The sequence below is a fragment of the Apium graveolens genome, unplaced genomic scaffold (assembly GCF_009905375.1).
Source record: "Apium graveolens cultivar Ventura unplaced genomic scaffold, ASM990537v1 ctg5958, whole genome shotgun sequence".
Classification (NCBI taxonomy): domain Eukaryota; kingdom Viridiplantae; phylum Streptophyta; class Magnoliopsida; order Apiales; family Apiaceae; genus Apium; species Apium graveolens.
Window position 1 is genome coordinate 97,177 of NW_027419172.1, and position 20,004 is coordinate 117,180.

At 33.8% G+C, this 20,004-nt stretch overlaps 1 protein-coding gene across 1 annotated transcript; it reads left to right on the forward strand.

Moving 5' to 3' along the window:
• The first annotated feature begins 12,587 nt into the window (after positions 1–12,587).
• On the forward strand, positions 12,588–19,711 carry LOC141702944 (uncharacterized). The gene is made up of 5 exons (XM_074506523.1): positions 12,588–13,533; positions 13,727–13,917; positions 18,522–18,618; positions 19,476–19,576; positions 19,685–19,711. Exons 1-5 carry the CDS (start codon positions 12,588–12,590, stop codon positions 19,709–19,711), a joined length of 1,362 nt encoding a protein of 453 aa, XP_074362624.1.
• Positions 19,712–20,004: the final 293 nt, after the last annotated feature.

Below are 20,004 nucleotides of genomic sequence, written 5' to 3' on the forward strand. Positions count from 1 at the left end.
AACTAATATATAACAAGAATAACATAAAATAAGCATTCTTTTTTAATAAAATTTACAATGTTTTGAAATGAACTTACGAGGACTTTTTGACTTTCTATGCTCAATTGCCGTCTCCCTTGCAAAGTCTTCCCGAGTATTTTTGTAGGCATCCACAAAATTGCTTATTTTGTTTCTTGTATCCCTATCCTTGATCATTTTCTCAAGTACATCATTGAAATCTTCTCTAAGTCGAGAGGCATAGACATGATAATTTTCAAGAAGATCAAAGTATCTCCCAGGATTAAGTAACAAAGAAGCTCCATGTAATGGTTTTCCCATTTGAATATTTCAACGATCATCAATGATTTTCACCACTTTGTTCCGGATTGCCATTTTTCCACTTCCAAATTTCTTCTTGACTTCGGCTTTTGCGGAATCAATAGCAGCTATAATTTCAGCCAAAGCATGCCTTTCTTCACCATCAGCAATGCGTAACACTTGAAGAAGTGGCAGTGATGCATCTACACAGTCTCTAACATTACTCCAAAAGACGGACGGGAGAAAAGTGTCACAAACTTTCCTTACATTTTCTGATTTTGATAACTTTGACATGGTCCAGTCCGACCCACAAGACAGGAAACACAATGATTCCTTTTTTTTGTAAACTATCCAATGTAAGAAAAGCAGTAGCAAACCTCGTAGCTCCAGTCCTAATTAGGTCCCTCCAATTAGTCTTCTCCCTCGTAGCATCAAGAACACACCCATGCCTATAGATAAATATACTGCATCTTCTTGCCTAATTGATTGTCTTCTTAAATGCTGTAATTTTGCCAATATCCTTCAATTTTTCAATTTCTTCCTTTGCTTTTTTTAAGTAGAGGCACCCTCAATTCATGATATGTTGGAGGCTTCAAACCCGGTCCATATTGGCCAATTGACTCAACCATCACTTCTTAACTCCCAGAGTTTGTGGCATTGAAAGGAATACCACATTCATAGAAAAAATTTGCAATATGCATATGGACTTTTGCTTTCTCTTCTGGAGTTCTCAAGCGATTTTCTAAAGTGGTTTGACTTGCTCCCTTGGCGTGCCTCTCTTCAACAACCTGTTCCGGGGTCTTCATATATGACTTCGAAGCTACTGATTTGCTGCTCACTGCTGGTTTTTTGAAGCTAAAGGCCTAGGCAACAACATTTCCTTTGTTTGAGGTTGCACCAGATTTTAAACTTGGAATAGTATTTGAGGCTGCGGTTGAAGGAATATCCTGGACTTCATCATCATCCCTGTCCTCTTATAAAATCTGCACATTCTTCTTACTCCTCTTCTTCTTATTTTGAACAAACTCAATCATTTTTTAGCAATTTCTTTGGTTACTTTGGGACATTTACAAATATCCGGATAGCCACCAATCAAGTGTTGTTTAAATCGATTAATTCCCCCATGATTTGAAATCCCTCAAAGATTACATTTAACAACGTATTTGTTAACTTTCGGCATCGAATAATATGCATACTTCCATCCCGGATTATTTGATCTACTAGCTTTTCTTTTAGGATCTTTATCCAATTCTCTCCGCGTACTTTAAGTTTCAGTGTCCATTTGTTCCTGCAGAAAACATTTTGAAATTAAAAGTAGTTAACTAATGTGCACTGCGTTTATTAATTACAGGTGCAGCAGTGTGTGTTCAACAGTGTGTGTTGTAATCTGTGAAGCACAGTGAAGCAGAGGCGGAATGAAAGTGAAGCACATAAGCTTGTAATTTTATTGAATTATTATTATAATTTTAGAGAAGCACAGTGAAACATAAATTCTTGTAAAACAGTGAGGATAATTTTTGTAATGATATTTGTAGTGAAAAAATGGAAAAAATCATTAAAAAACAAAATCAAAATAATTAAAAAAAGAAACGAAAAAGAAGTGAAAATAAAAAAAAATCAAAATAATTTTTACAAGGTACGAAAAGAAACGAAAAGGAAAAAACCGTGAAAAGAAACGGTTGTGTTATGTTTGTATATACATACAAGTATATACATACAAATAGAGGAGAGAGAAGAGATGAATAGAGAGGAGATAAGAAGACACTTACGGAAGATTAGTCGATCCGCCGGAGATGGAGATGATTCCCCGGAGACGAGAAGAAGAGACGGAGATGATGTCACCGTGTCGGCGCGTAAGTGTTATATCTGTGTTTCGGACAAAAAGTGTTTGTTTATCTCTAAAAACCTTTTTTTTAATCGGGTACGGGTTTTGGGCTGGTTTCGGGCTGGGTTCCGGGCCGGATCCGGGTAAAACCTATGGACGACTTTTTCACAAGTCGCTACTCGACTTTTTTCAGGCATGTCGACTCGTCGACTAGTCGGCGACTATTCGATGACTAGTCGATGATGTGACAACAGTGATCCCTGTCAATTCCAATATTCTCACAATTTATCGTGGCACGAATGTAAAATTAATGCTCCAAAGATGAGCTCCCATGATCCACTCTTCGACCCATTAAAGGGCTCTTTGGGAATATTGGAATATAAGATCCTGCAAAGGGTCATTCTCTAATACCTTAAGGTTTTAGAGTAACAGGTTCCATGACATTGTATCGGAGCTAAGGTTGACAGGGGACTCAGGTTCAAATTTATGCCCCAAAGATGGGCGCATGTGGTCCCCCTTTTGACCCATAAATGGGCTTTCGAGTGAGGGAGAGTGTTAGAATAATATAAGATCCTAGAAAGGGCCATTCTCTAATACCTTGAGGTTTTAAAATTTAAGGTGCACAACCACAAGGAGAATTAAAAAGCTTCAAGAGCTATGGGATATAAGGATGCGAAAATGAAGCTGTCATGAGGATATACATACAAAAGATGGTTGGAATACAACGAGGTTCGGGCAATGGACGTCCCTTTTTGTTGTTAAAAAATGCGCAGAGTCGAGGAAAAGAGAACATATTTGTAATGGGTATGTAGTTTAGTTTTATGGGCTTTTTGAAAAATACCCAAGGCTAAAAACATTTTTGCAAAAAATATGGTCACTTTTTTAAAAAATTTGCAAAAATACTTTTGAATTTGCAAAAATACTAATTTTCAATTTTTTTTTTTTTGCAAAAATAAGGTTTTTTGGCAACCGGAATCAACTGCATGCAATCTTTGATGAGTTTCTGCAACTACATGCAACCTCAAATCAAACCAAAAAAAAGTTATTCAACTAGTTGCATATCTAGTTGATTCTAGTTGATTTTGGTTGATTCCTTATTTTTGCAAAAAAAAATGAGAAGATAGTAAAATTGCAAAAAACCTTAGAAAAATTAGTATTTCTGGAAAATTTGTATTCATTTTTACAATTTAGTTTTACAATTTAGTTTTATTGTATTCATTTTTACAATTTTGTAGTGCTTATATTATATTTTGTATGAAAAGGTGTAGAGGAACCTCATTAGCTGATAAACAAGGAAATAAGATTTTCCTATAATGATGGAATTTTATGTCAATAACTAGAGCTACGTTTTTAGTTTTAATTTTTTCCTATGTATCATATATATTTTTATATATCATGCATGTACATAAATCTAGTTAAAATATTTATACATGACATGTTGGATTAAGGTTGATAGCGCGTTGCGGAAGGTGCTTGTAATACAAACTTTTGACTGTATCTTAGACAAACAAGAAAAAATTAATGGATAGTAAATTATCATACGGATACAAAGAACTAGAAAGATAACTACAAGAAATATGTGCATCCATGAATAAATGGTTAAAGTAAAGGTCCATGTGTATAAACCGAATATAGGTCTAAATGATGTGAAATCATGTTCATCGAATGACATCAGGAAGCTTCAACTTTTAAAAGTTTATGGACTATAAAAGTTCTTAAAAAAGAAAAACATTTGGATAAGGAACTTACTACATAAGAGGATGGATGAGATTTTAGTCCTTAGTAGAGTTCTGCTCACAATTCAAGCGGAGGTTCAAGTGATGAATCTGAGGAAGAAGAGGTGCATGCATATGAACCATTTCGATATGGAAATGAAGATGTATCAAGTGAAAAGCCCCAAGAGGCAGGTTTATGTGAATCTTTGGATCTCGGCATTGTTCAGGTACATACACGTATCACAATGGTGACCGTGGAGGTTTATGCAAGTACGAGGAGGAATAGGTATGCCTTGGCCACAAAGGATGGAGATAAGGTCATACAACAATGACTTCAAGGATTTACTCCATAGTTAAAAGTTCAAGCCAATTCGTAGCTAAAGCTTGTTGTATATAAGCCCAAGACTCGAAGTAACTTCAACAATAAGCTTTGTGCTCACCCTCTGAAGGTTCATTGACATTATGGAAGGAAGGTCTAAAGCTACATAAAAGGTCAAGGCATAGAAGCTTTTAAGCCATATTTGTGGCATAAATGGGCAATGTTTGAGGTACGGATTCTAATTCTTGAATTCACTTATCACCTAAATATATTATAGTTATCTTATTTTATATTCCCTCTTGTACTGTATGAGTTTGATTTTATATAGTAAGTATGTCGGATAATTGATTTTATGGTTTGAGATTTTGTACATGCTCATATGTTCGATCAATTGAACAACTAGCATGACTATGGAGGTTTAATATGCTCATAGTATATGATGTGGCTTCACAATACTAATAAGTTTATAATTGATTTAATTATCTGCTATTTGGTATACTCTACATGGTTTAGGTCAATTATATAGTTTGTTTGTGTATATACATATTTGAGTGCAACTGCACGCTTGAACCTAGTTCTTCAGTATAAGTTTGTATTATATTAAAGAACTCGGGGGGTAGTAGGTGTATACCCCATACATTTATAACTTGAACATGGATAAATTTTAAAGGAAAATTGAAATTTAATTGGGTTTAGAAGGAACGGGTCTGCATGAATTTTTTTTTATAATTGGGTTATACATGAACCTAATTCTCTGGTCATAGTGTATTTTATTTATAGTATGGGGTATTTTGTAGGAATATGGTCATAATCTTTTGCATATTCTACTTGATATGTGTATGTTAACATTTTCTAAGTTATAGTGTTCTTCTATGCATGAAAGTGGGTATTGAATAGCTTCATGTGGATAAATGTACCTATCTTTAGGGGCATGCTTGCTAGAATAAGTGTAAAATGATATTATGGTATTTGCTCTTTTGTATGCTATCTAACATGTTGTGCAAAATACGAAAGCACCAAGAAAAATATATGTGTGTTCAGATGCGCATATAAATCTCTATCATAACAGGTGCATTGAAATCGGGATACAATCCAGAGGTTCAGTGACATTTGTAGTTATCTCACATATTTTGGGAAAGCTCACTTGAGCTTAAGAGGTTCAATGGCATATACTACTGGATGCATCATTCACCTTCTACTTGATATGTAAAATATACATGCCACTTACATCTTGCGGGTCCTCTACTTTTTGGCTACTTACATAGAGATAATAGCCCCCATGTTCACCCATGAATTATGTACCTTGCAGCTTCAAGTATGCATGTTCATTGATATTAGGTTTAAGTTGAAGCTGACAGTTTCAGTCAAGAAATTAGGAGCTTCGTAGTACGCTAAAAGTTCAGAAATAAAGAGGTATGAAATGACCTCTCGGTAAATGGCGAAGTTGGATTGAGGTTCATTTATGAACTCATTAAAGGAAGAAGTACGAGATGCGAAAGATTCAGGGAAATAATGAAGCTAACAAAAGAATTTCTTTTAAAATGGACTCAGATTTTGAATATGTCAAAAAAAGAATTATTTTAGGAAAGAGACGTTCAAATCATTTTCAAAAGAGGTAGATTCCCTGATGGTGTGATTGATGGATGCTTCACCTATAAAAGATTAAGAAGAAGACATACATGAATGTACAAAGAGAGGGGAGGCACTTGTAAGATAATTAGAGGTCTGAGCCAACTCGAAGCTAAATCTGGTTATTGTAAGTAGAGGACTCCACAGATGGTTTCCATGAAGCGGTTAATGGAAGCTTCGCGTATAAATGAAACTATGAAGGCCTATATGTATGTTGTAACTTGTGCAAACTAGGAGAGGTAGTAACTCAATAAGTTGGTTTTTTGGAAAGATATTCGGCATTCAAACATGGTAAATCGGTTCAATTATCTTAATATAAACCTGATGGTTTTCACCTAAAGCTGAGGGTTCTCAGCCAAGAAACGAAGTTTCCACATCCTATCAAAGGAAACTTGAGTCATTGGATGGAGGTCCTTACCTGAAGCTGAAACTGAAGGGAACTTCAACATTATAGGCTTAATGGTTGAACCGTAATTTAATCAACATGGAAGAGGCAAAGATAAGTCCTACTTTCGTGCTTTTATATATTACTTTTTATTCTTGTTTTATATGCATATAAGAAAATCATTGGAATAATGGAAATGGTTTGATACTCGTAGCTGCCATACTTAGGTCCCTGAGATGGTTATTACTATTAACATTCCCGGGGGTAGTACATCACCTCTAGTCGGTAAGATTACTAATAAGTAATATTAAAAGGATAGCCGACTCATATAATGGTAACTCGATCACTTGCATATTGTATGTTGTTAATTGGCATAATATTTTTAGATAGATTGGAATATAACATGTTTAATTCGAGACTATTTGGAAATATCTTAGTTAAGCGGGATACGTGAGGATAAGACTAGTGAGTCAAGTTGAGTAATCTTTGTAAGCAATGGTGAGTAAGCTTACTTAGGTTTAATTTTACAAGGAAAATATATAGTGTAACTTCAGCTGGAGCTGCAAGCATGCCCTGGCACCTTAGGTAGGAGGTATAGCACATGGATAGTTATCAGGCTAAAATAAGTAAAAGTCGGTTATATGGAATGGAGGAAATTCTTGATAAATAAGCACATGCTTATATATTTTGAATATTTATTTTACATGGAGTGTGTGGTACATAATACATAGATCTTAGTTCTTCATTATAAATTATTATATATTAAAAAACTAGGGGGTAGGGGTATGCACACCTCATATGACGATGTTTTTAAATGGAAAATTTTAAAAAAATGGATTGAATATAATTCATGACTTGGATTGTTATCACTTATACTAATTAAAAATATGTATGTAATGGCATTTGCAAATTAAATCTACTATGTTTGACAGGTGCATACGCATACTAGTATCTCGAAAATATGAAATGTTGGCAATCACGTTTTACCTTGGACTTGCTTGACACCCAAAAGGAATCAAATAAATTATTATAACTCAGAATTGAAGATAGCTACAGGTGTAGTGTAAGGCATATGTCATAGCCTATTTGTATATTCGAGGATTTAACTCAAATAAGAATGTAATAAGTAATAGTAAATAAGTGAATAAGAAGTTCAAGAAATTGATCAAGCCTCAGTGATACAAATCAAGATTGTGGATTTAATCAAGTGACAGAGATCTCGTCAGGCGATCAATTAATTACAGGGATTTAATCTGAAGAAAATCAAGTATCAAAGTCAAGACAGGAAGAAACGTCACGGAAGTTAGTCACTCATAAACCAGACAGTACATCGAGTGTCAATATTGAAGTGGTGGAATTGATTCATAATTCTCAGTGATTTTCCGAAGATGTTCAGAAGAATGGTTATTGTTCAAGATTAGTATTAATTATCTATTAATTAATTAAGTCATATAATTTAATTAAGAAAATAAATTATATCTGCAAAGATTAATTTATTTATTAATTGAATTAATTGATTAATTAATTCAGAATTAATATTATGAATTTTCAGAAGTTTAATTGGATTAAAAACAGTTTTAAATCAGCAAGACAATTGAAAATGAACTACAATCTGGATTGTTATACCGATTGTCATGCCAAGTCAGTTCAATTGTCTTGCCGAAAGTTCTACTGGAAGGAGATTGTCTTGCTAGTTCAATCCGACTGTCATGCTAGTTCAGAGGATAGTCTTGCCGAAAGTCTTTCTAGTACAATTGGAATGTCTCACCGAAAGTCCTATCAGCTATGGGATTGTCATTCCAGTTCAATTCAATACTGTTGAATGAAATACAAAAGAACAGAAGCAGAAGACATTCACTTTATCCAACTCAAGAAAAAAAACACAGCAGCCGCAACAAAATATTCCATTTTCATCTGCTAAATTCAAGATCACAATTTCTAGTTTTTAAGTTAAATCCAAACAACTAGAAATCTTTATCTTGTTCTTGTGTAACTATCTAGCTGATCAAAATCCCTAGAACTTAATCTCAAATTGCATTTAGCATTTGAATCTTTTTATTGCAAAAATAGAAAAAGTTCATGTCGAAATTATTCTAGATTTGTGATAATTAATTTGAGATTAATTCCTTGTAATCGATACCGTTGTTGTAACACCCTTCAAGTTTAATAATATTCTTATTTAACTTGAATTTTATTTCACAATGTTATTCCGCACTTAATTCGATTATTCGGTATTGTTTTATTCAACCCGCCCTTCTACAAACACATTGGGACCTAACAATTGGTATCAGAGCATTCTGATTAACGAACAAATCAAGATCCTAGACTTTTGTGATTTTTCAACTCCTTGAATTTTTATTTATTCAAAAATTTATAATGACTTCACAAAAAGTTGGAACCGTTAAAATTCCACTATTTGATAAAGAAAATTATATCATGTGGAAGAAGAAGATGCTCTTGTTTTTACAAGTTGCAAATGCCAAATATCTGAACTTGTTAAAGAAGGGTCCAACAACTCCAATGATTATTGAACTAGAGGTGTTAGTAGATGATGTTGTGATTACCAAAGCTAGAACCTATCCAAAAGAGCCTGAGGATTTTTCTCCTACTGAAAAAGAAGAAGCCTCCTTGGATGCCAGCCTTTAATTAATATTAATTAATTCCCTTGATTCCTTGATGAACAGACATGTGATGAACTGTAAAAATTCCAAACACATGTGGGAAACTATTGAGGTGATTAATGAAGGCACAGAGGAAGTTAGGGAGAACAAGTTGGAAATCCTAACCTCTGAGTATGAACATTTTAAATCCAATCCAGGAGAAGGAATTACTGAAGTGTTTGAGAGGTACAATGCGTTGATCAACAACCTGTACATAAACGGAAAATATTATTCAATCAGGGAGGTCAACAAAAAGTTCCTTTTAACAGTGCCAACTCATCTTGAACATAGAATCACTACCATTAGAGAAGGTAGAGATCTGAGTGAGATTTCTTTGGATAGACTCTATGGTTTGTTAAAAACCTATGAGTTGGAGCAGATTCAATAAAAGGAAGTCTACGGGAAAGATAGAATGGTCAGCACATCTACTGCTCTTGTAGCTGAAGGTCAACAACAACAACAATCTCAACAGTTAGAGAGAATGGTACAAAATATAATCCTCCTACTACAAATCAATCCAGTGATGATTTTTATTCCTTGGAAGAGCTGGAGAAATTGGAAGATGAGTCAATGGCCCAAATTGTCAAGAGATTCTCCAATGTCAGATTCAAGAGAAATCCCAAGTTCAAGTACAAGTCCAACTACAACAGAATCCAGACAGGTGGATCTTCATCCTCTAACACCAGCAGTGGTGGATACAAAACATGGATGGTTGATCGGAGCACCATTAGATGCTATAACTGCAATGAGTTGGGACACTTTGCCACAGAATGTAGGAAGCCAAAGCAAGTAAGGAAGAACTTTTATGATTCAAATTAGAAGAGTAACTATGAAAGGGCTTATCTGGCAAAGGGAAGAAGCTGGGATGATACTGATAGTGAAGATGAAGAAGAAGGGAATCTTGCTCTTATGGCTATTGATGGAAATGCTTCATCATCAAGAAAAGAGGTAAAATATATTAATGCTGAATTAGTTTATCATCTAGGAGGTAACTTAGATTGTGCTCGTCGTGATAATGAACTGTTAAGTCAACAGATCAAAGACCTTGAGAAAGAGGTCAATAAATTAAGACTTGTGCACATTAATCAAGACAAGTTAAAAGAACAAGTATCTTTTCTAGAGAATATAGTTAACTGTTATAGACAACTCAAAACTATTCTCAAAGACAAGATCACCGGTCTTGAGACTAAGGTTAGAGCCTACTTCAATTCTTGTTCGAAGGCTAAAGAATTCTACAATAAGCAAGCTGTTAATCAAACATCTAGAATAGGTTATGATTACAATGATGCTATTGGAAAATTAGGCATAAACTCCCCTCCTCATGTATGTGCTACAGGTAGGGAAGTATCACATGTGCTTAAGGGTGATGATGAACCCCTCTGTAAAGCATCAATTGCTGAACCATTTGATACGACCTCTTCTGTTATTCAAGAAGAAATACGTGCTGAAGATCATGCTAATGAGAAGATTGTTTCCGAGTCAAGTGTGTCGAAAGTTCCAGTCAAAGTTGTGAAAGCAACTGAGACTAACTCAGACATATATGAGTTGGATAACAAAAATTCCATGTCTACCATGCATAAATTGCATGCTGTTAATCACTATCATAAAGCATGTGGTGTTGCTAATTGTATATCTTGTTCTTTAGCGTTAGAAACTAAAGCTAAGTTGGGTTTATATAGGCATTGGAGGAAGGTTGGTCTCATTCTCTAATCAATGTGGGATATATGCATCTTAGGTAATAAAAAGGAGATCTTACAACCCACATCGGCAAGAGAAGAGAAGAAAACTGAGGATATATAGAAGAACTTGACCTTAAAATTTTAATAAGTAGAAGTAAGATTGATGAAGCTAATGGTGTGAGTTTTAAAAGGGTTCTTATATGTTCTAGATATTATATTCCTTGCTTAACTTTTATTTTTTTCCCTACCTATCTTTGTACCACATTGAAAACGAGAAGTGAAGTATATTAGAATAAATAGAAAGGTACCATTATATGTAATTATAAAAAAGGAATAAATAGAGGAAGTCATGTGATAGTTTTTCTATATTTTTCTAACTTCCCTGTTATTGTACCACGTCGAGGATGTAGGAAAAATGAATCCTTACATTCCTTATTTAAGTTTGTATAGTTTCCTTAAATAGACCTATCCGCTTTGGTTGTTTCAATCAAGGAATTCGGTTAGTTTTTCTTAATCGCGAACTTAATTTCTTTATCTTATTTAGTATTTTGGTAATTATTAGTTCAGTTAGAAAATAAATAGGTTATATTAATAATAAAATTTATGTGCATTTTTGAATTATGTATTTAGGAAGAAAGATCGACAGTAAAATCAATTCGAAGTTCGGGATTCATAGAGAATAAATTAAGCGGTGCACTGTAAGTATATACTATACTGATTCACTGTTGATGTTTTAAATGATGATTTGAGTTTGACCAATGTTTCACTGATGAAAAATGAGTATTGTTGCATTGATATTGATGAACAGATGATGATACTTCCTAATCGGAAGTAAAGCTAAACCGATTATTTAGCTAGCCCGGATCCCAACTTGATGAATTGATGAACCTGTCATGCTTGAATACTCAGTTTTAATCTTGTGAAAACTATATGATGAATTTTTGTTGATTGTAGTATCTTTCATGTCTCTTTATTCGATTATTTGTTTGATGAACGTTGATTTCTCGGATAAAGCTCAATTGAATTCTACTATATATGCTTACTGAGCTTTCTGAGCTCACTCGTTTATGTCACTAACTTCCACAGGAAAGAACTTTGGAGAAGGATGTTCAGGAAATGATAAGTATGTGATGAACTAAGGCTTAGTAGACGATGAATGCGTGTAGTATCCTAATGAACAATGCTTGTGTAATAGACTTTTTGTTGTATCGTGAACTTTGGTTGTAATACTTGGAATACTGTAAGAATTATATATTATTATATAAGTTTAAGGTTGTGTAAGCATATATTGAGTTGATTGGTTTGGTTTGGCGTTCCCGGGTTCGGGTTTCTGAGGTTATCCCGGGGTCCGGGGCGTCACAGGTGGCATCAGAGCTAAGGTTTAGAAATAGGATGAATATAGGATTTCGAATCCTGGTAGTCCAATTTTAGGCCTAATGTATGCCTAGAAAATGTGTAGTCGTATTTCTTGAAAATGGTCAATATAAGGTGTATGACGTGTGTATGACGTGGTTAGTACTCGATCGACCGTTATTATGATGTGTATCATGATGTGTGCGGTACATATTCCGAATGAAGTAGGATTAATATTATATGTTGAATTGTAGGAGAAGATGACTGATGGAAATTCTAATGGGACTGGATCCGGTGTACAAATTAGCGCTGAGATGTTGTTGATTTTGCGAGAAATAAAGAATATATTTAAGAGCCTAATGGAGGGGCGGACAACTACGGATACTCCCGAAATAAATGGGGAACGTGTTGAAAATATGGAAAAAGAAGGCGAGAATAAGCGAAGGTGTACATACAAGGCTTTTAAATATGCAAATCCCCCGATTTTTAAAGGAGAATTGGATCCACAGGTTGCGAATGTATGGATTAAATAAATGGAGATGGTGATAGAGATATCAGAATGTTCAGAGGAGTAAAAGGTAAAATTTGCAACACACTCAATAAGGGGGGAAGCTGTATTTTGGTAGGATACGGTTAAACAGACTGAGGATTGTTCTAAAATGGCTTGGACAAGGTTTAAGGAATTGTTCTTTGATAAATATTTTCCTACCTATATAAAGAATGAGATGGAGATGAAGTTTCTAGAACCAAAGCAAAAAGGAATGTCCGTGTCGAAATATCTGTCAAGATTCTTGGAACTTTCCAGGTTTGCTCCTCATCAGGTTGATACTGAAGCCAGAAAATGTCAGAGATTTCAAGAAGGGTTGAAACCCCAAATTAGAGAGAAGGTGTCCTTGTTGGAGTTGGAACAATTTGATAAGTTGGTTGGGAAGGCGAGGATTGCAGAAAGGGACTATGAAGCTCGCACTCAATTCTTCAACAATAAGAAACGAGGAAGAGAGACAGAATTGACTGTTAACTCAGGATTTAAGGACAACAAGAAACTACATATAAGGAAGAAGGAGATGTTTTGGGGAAGTGATAAGAGGATCATCGCATCTGAGTGTAAGAAATGTGGACTGAAACATGGTGGTGATATTTGTTCTCGAGCTGATGGGTTGTGTTACAATTGTGGAGAAAAGGGACATATAGCTTCTCAATGTCCCAAGCCTAAAGTGATTTCTTGCTACAGTTGTGGACAACCAGGTCATTTATCAAGGGACTGCCCACAAAAAGGAGTCACGAAAGAAGTGGAAACTAAAGGAAATAGGACTTTTACAGCAAGACCTTTTCAACAATCAGCACCTAGGGCAGTGGCACGATCCTATGCAATGACAACTCAGGATGCCAAAAAATCTCATGATGTTATGTCAAGTACGCTTCAACTTTGTGCTCAAGATGTTCATGTGTTGTTTGATTTGGGGTCAACCCATTCTTTTGTGGATACAAAATATATGGATAAGTTAAATGTACCTGTGCAAAGTCTAGATAATGGATTTCTCGTAAAACTTCCAAATGGCAGAAATTTGTTCGTAGATAAAATTTATCGAGATTATCCCTTAATGATTGGTGAACAAACCTTCTTAGTGGATTTATTACCGTTAGAACTGAGGGACTTTGGAGTGATTCTGGGTATGGATTGGTTGTCGAAGCATACGGTGAATCTAAATTGTTATAAAAAGTGAATATGTTTAACCGGCTCGAACAAAAAGAAAGTATATTTCAAGGGAGATAGTGTAGAAAAACCCAGTGTTATGATATCAGTTTTAAAGGCTTGTAAGATGTTAAGAAAAAGGTTGTGAAGGTTTTCTAGCATATGTTGTAGGGAATGAAGGAATTAAAAATAAAGTTGAGGATACACCTGTAGTCAGAAAGTTTTTAGATGTCTTTCCCGAAGAGTTACCAAATTTGCCCCCTGAGAGAGAAGTTGAGTTTGGGATTGAATTGATCCCGGATACCCAACCAGTATCGAAAGCACCATATAGAATGGCACCGACAGAATTAGCGGAACTTAAGGTATCATTTTGACGTATAGAACATCGAGGTTGGTTAAGAAACTGATGATTTCGACGTTCACCGGAATGTGTTACCGACGTTCAGTCGGGGATCGTCGATTCCGACATTTTGGATGATGATTTACGCTGTTGTTGTTCCCATTGTATTTCACGATCAGTTATGATCGATTTTGATACGAAAAGGATGAGAAACCTAGCTGTTTTGGTCCGGACCGGAGGCGGCCGACGATGAACTCCGTCGCCGGAATCTGGGCAGGGGTCACCGGAGTTCATCCCGACCCGAACGGGTTGTGGTGACCCGGTTATGACCCGTTTGGTTTAATTGCAACCCGGTTTTGATCTTATTTTATCCAATTTCAAAATCAAAAACCTGTTTCTGGATTTGCCCTATTAAAAATAATTCAAAATTCAGTTTTTATTTCTAAAACTGATTTTTTTTATTTCCAAATTTAAATTGGTTAATTATTTAATAATTAATTAAATTATTATTTTTTATTCCAAAAATTATTCTCTTTTATTTATTTTCAAAAATCCAATTTGATTTGATTATTTACAATTTATTTTTGTTAATTATTTATCAATTTAATTAATTGATTAAATTATTTAATCAATTATTTTTTTTAAATAGTTAAATAAAATGTAAATTATTTATAATTAATTCAAATAATTCCTAAAAATTACTTTTAAGCTTTTAAAAATTATATTTTGGAATTTAAAAGTCAATTAATATTTTTATTAATTGATTTATTCCTAATTATTTGTAGAAAATAGACCGTTTGTCCATTTAATACGAAACGAACGTATATAAACTCAGAAGAATATTCCACTTTCAATAAAAATACTTTCGAGACCCAAATCATTTTGTTTCGAAAGGTCACTTATTTTGCAAATCGATTTTGAGTCGCGTATTGATTGAAAGGTCATATTTTTGACCCGATTTTAGTTTTAAACGTACCGAGTCAAATGTTTTGACGAACCGAGGCATGTGTGAAATAAATTATGTGATACGTGAGTTATGTACTTATGTGCTATATGAATTACATGTGTACGTGGTCAAGATTCTTGTGTTAAATGTGGTAATTATGTGTGGGCTATCGTATGGGTAGACGATAGGATTTTGACGCGCCGTTCGTCGAGTAATTATCGCTCAGACGATTAAAATGATATTTTCTAATTATAGATTCAAGTCTTTCAAGACGATTAAGACCAGATGGTATGAATGAAGACTATAGTTGAATAGTATGGAATATTAGTTTGAAGCACTGCATGAGCAGCAGATCAGAGATTTAGCGAAGTAAGATACGGTGAAGCCTTGAGATGACAGACTGAGATAATTACGTTTCTACGAGTGTGACTAACTGCTAAAAACCCAAACACAAGTATTCCTATCATCACTTATTGTTCAAGTGATATTTATTTTGAGTCTTATTATGCAAATATCTCTATCATCACTTATTATTCAAGTGATATATATTTTTGATCCTATTATGCAAGTATTGCTTTAACTATTTTCAGTTCTGAATATATAAATGTTTTACATATCGCTAAAATAAATTATTCCGTTTATGCAAGTACTTTTCTACTATTCTACGTTCCGAATAGTCAAGTGTTTTACTTATCCAACTATTAGATTTATAAATATTTTGGATTTTGAGAAAGATAATGTTGTTTTGAGTTTTCTGCCCAAGTGAATGAGCGAATAAAATTTTATAAGGGTGTCGAGTATTTGACCCCTCTCAAAAAATAGGTTTTAAGATTGGATGATCACAAATTGCGTAAGAGGCCGTGGCGGCGGTCAGGCAAAGATTTAGGTATTATACAGGATATAATACCTTTAGGCCGATATGTGCCTTGCTTGCCCCATTTGTTTAGTTGGATATGCTTCGGTATACCGGTGTTGCTCCGCGGCTGATCATCGGCGGCAACACACCGTCGTTCGAGAATTCCAATTTATATTATTAAACTGTTTTGATTATCATGAAAAAATGATTTATCAACTGTTTTAGTTTTGAATAAAGGTGAAATACAGTTTTAATTTAGTTGCTGATTGATGTTGATATTTAAGTTATTGTTAAATATCAATGGTGGTATTAATGCGGATGATTGATGTTGACTTCCATATTTTAGCACGGGTAGGTTGTGAGCATCAAAGTTCGTATTGATATCTACTTTTGATATGACAAAAAAATAAATATTAATATTAAGAGTTGAGTTTTGAATGAATTTATGATCCACTCCATAGTCATTTTTTCATGTTATTATTATTTACGATATTTCCGTAAAAAATATTTTACGAGTTTTATTCTCGTCAAGATTCAAAGTATTGCTGAAGCATTTCGCTCGAAAATATCAAAAGAATTTTGAATACTGAGGAGGAATCAGTTCTGGGATTCCTTTAACAAATTTTCTAATTCAGCAATTATGATTTTTAAATGTTCTGCTCTATTGCAGACGACGGATTTATATCCAAAAGACCTTATATATATGTTATAACGAACTTGCTGAGCATTTCTTTCGCTGATACTTGCCTATTTTCAAATTTAACCACCAGTGAGGATTAGCTTGCGCTGTTTAGCCGCGAAATTCGAGAAAGCAATGAAGAAGCTCTTGGAAGGTGGTTGGTCCAGAGTTTGCGGGCTAGTGTAAGTTCTGTTATGAAAAGTTGTTTATATTATATTATATTATAATTCTATTATTTTATAGTTGGGACTAGTATACTTCTTTTCGAAGTTATACTAGCGGGTTAGTATTGAATTGGTATTTGTTGAAAAGAGTTTTAAAAGGATGTGAAAATTGTTTTATGGAATTTGGAATTCTTGTTTCTAAAACTGTAACCTTAAAATATCTTGGATTAGTTTGGGGTTATAGATGCTAAATATCTTCCGCTGGCATTTGTATATTGATTAAACAAGTTATTTTGGATTGAGGTTTCATCGTGATTGAGGTTATTTGTATATCAAGGCCTTAACTCTGGACACTCACGGTCTTTAGATCGCAACTGAATATGTCAATGCCTTGACTATGTCAATCAAGGCCTTTAGATCGTTCCTATCAGGGTCTTGATTTTATCACTCAAGGCCTTTATAATGCTTCTTTTTTGTGTCAAGGATTTGATGTACCATTTCAAGCCATTGATCCTGGCTTAGACCATACATAACACATATACTCCACACAAAGAAACATCTTGGCACTTATTTTTCTATGGATTATACTAAGAAAATTACTTATATCCACATCCAAATTTTTTGAAAATTACATAAGGAACTTACCATATTAAAACTCCAAACTTTCAAGTTTCTGACACATGTAAGCATGGGTCAAAAAATTAATTAAGAACTTACATTTTCGGGTGTCGAGCCGAGACAACAAATGAATGTTTTTAAAAAGATGCACGGAGGAGATGAACAAGTAGGTTTTGATCGCCAACATTTATGAAATGTGGTACGTGATTTTAGGTAGAACTACTTGGGTGTTAATGATGCTCAAACGATATTGGATTTGTTGTATCCCTTAAAAGAAAAAAGTGGCCGAATTTTTTTGTTAAAACTCTACTTAATGAAAAACATAGATTGAAGGGTCTTGTAAGGGTTGATCCTCGCTCTTTGATAGCCTACAAAAAATTTAAGGATGTAATATCTTTTGATTATACATGTACAACATATGCATATAGGTATACTATAGCCTTTGTGCAATTCACGAGGGTGAACCATCACTACCAATAAAAAATTTTTGAATTTGCACTCATGTGGGATCAATTGAAGATAAGTTTTGAGTTGGTTTTAGGCACTTGGCTAGAAGTAGTGGAAGGCCAAGAACCTTGGGCTACCATTAACAATCAAGATCAAGCCATTACCTGGAAAATTTAATCTTAACTCCTTAAAATTATATATTTTTTGTGTTCTTTGACACATTAGTAACAAATATCAGGGTAAATTTTTGAATGTATTATTTCAAGCATGCCTAAGGTAAATGTGATTTCAAAAATATACCATTCATTCACAAAGGATGTGTTTGGGGATATGGGAAAAATATTAATTTGGAAATACAATATATATACATATATAATATTATGTTTATATATTTAAATATATAAATAAATAAATATATACACATTATATATATATTTATGAGCATTTTTATTCAAAACTAGTAAAGAATAGACTTGAAAAACTCTAAAATATAAAAATATATACTATATATTAAATTATAACTATCACAAATTGGAATCCTAATTTTTGGTTATTAGTACATATTATTTTATATATATATTTAATGCAAACCATATATAATACCAATAATATTAAAAATACAAGACTTATACATAATATAAATATTTAGTTAATATATACGCGTATAACTCTTTAAAATCAGTAACCTAGAAACTAGTATTAAGTACCATATATGTATATTAACTATCTATCATCTTTCTTTTTTCAAGAATACACTTCTAAAATTATATAAATTTTTATTTATGTGTTAGTCACTTTTCATGTTCGAAAGGATAATATTATTAAGTTTTAGAGTATGTTTATAATGTTGTGTGAAAAAAATTGTTGTGTTCACAAAATTTTTAGTGTTATTACATACTTTTGGTTTCTTTATTAGATCACCCCTTTAACAGCTGTTCGGAAAGCCACCAATGTTAATAGTACTATTAACATCGGTGGAGTTTTAAACGATGTTAAAGCCCTTTTAGACATCGGTTTTGATTTTAAGGCTTGTCTTATCGTTATTAAAAAAATAAAAAAATGGGTACATCAGTTTACTTAGCAACCGTTGTCTTATCTCTATTTATTAATAAAATAAAAAAGGCGGCTATACATAGATAATCTTCCCCCATTTTTATTTGAGCAAAATTCAGTTTCCCCCTCCCCAAAATTCTAATTTCCCCTCCCTTCGTCCCGATTCTTCCCCGTTTCCCCCCTTCACCCTCTACCGTTACTCTCCATTCTCAACACTCTCTCACTCTCACTCACTCTCCACTCTCTCCCACTCTCACCCAAAACTAATAAACCCTAATTACTATCTCAATTACTATGAGCATATTGTTCATACTCCCTCTTCAGAATTTAGGTTTGCTTTCGATTAACCACTTATTCATATTTGGTTTTCCTATAGTCACACTTTTTGCAACAAGGTCTCTTAATCGGTTTGTGAGTTCACTACAATCGAGTGTCTAGGTTTTATATTAAGGTTTCTCAATTGATGGAGTTGGGGCTTCACTATAGTTGTGTCTCTTATTCTACAATCGGGTCATGGTGTTTTACATTCGGGGTTCGCAATCTATTATGAAACAATTAATTTGGGTCTTTATTACAATCAGGTTTTCTGGTTCAACATTTGGGTCTTCTTTTTTGGGTTTCTCAATTACGGTTTTTTCTAAGGGTAATTTTTCAAATTGAGCTTTGAATTGCATATGATTTAGTCAAAATCAGGTATTTTTTATTTAATTATATATCATGTTGGTGAGTTTAACTTGATTTGATAATTTAAGTTTTACCTTGCGAATTGTTGATATATTTTTTACTATATTGTGTTTTTTTCTATTTTTTTCTGCAGATGTTCTACTAGAGGCTTTTACTAATGAATGTGAGGACAATTTCATAAGTGTCAAAGGGCGTGAGTTGCTAACAATATGGGTTGGAGAAAGTGAGGCTAAGGTATGAGAAATATTTGAGAATGCTCGACAGTCACCTCCTCGTGTACTATTCTTTGATGAACTAGATTACATCACAACTCATGTACTGCTTTAACAATGCACTATGTAGGTTGGATTTATCAATGGAAAGCAATAAATGAAGTCTTCATTTTTTGCATGTTCTACTAAATCTCCACCATTTTATCTCTCTATCCAGCGTGATAGTTTACATGGAGATGTTGATGGTGTTATTATATTTTGAACCAACTTCTGACAGATATGGATGATATAACTGAGATTTTGAATCATTCCTGTAAGTATGCCTTTCAAGAAAATATTGGGAAGGTAAGTTTCTAATATAGCCTAGTAATTAAGTGACGAGCCTTGTTTCATATTCACTTGCATTATCTCCGCACTAGTGAGGCTAGCTGTCATAGATGACATGTTTAA

Coding starts and splice junctions, on each gene's coding strand:
- LOC141702944 (XM_074506523.1), top strand. CDS start 12,588: ATGGAGATGAAGTTTCTAGAACCAAAGCAAAAAGGAATGTCCGTGTCG. Junction 13,918..18,521: donor CAGAATTAGCGGAACTTAAG/GTATCATTTTGA, acceptor TTTCTTTATTAG/ATCACCCCTTTAACAGCTGT. Junction 18,619..19,475: donor TAAAGCCCTTTTAGACATCG/GTTTTGATTTTA, acceptor TTTTTTCTGCAG/ATGTTCTACTAGAGGCTTTT.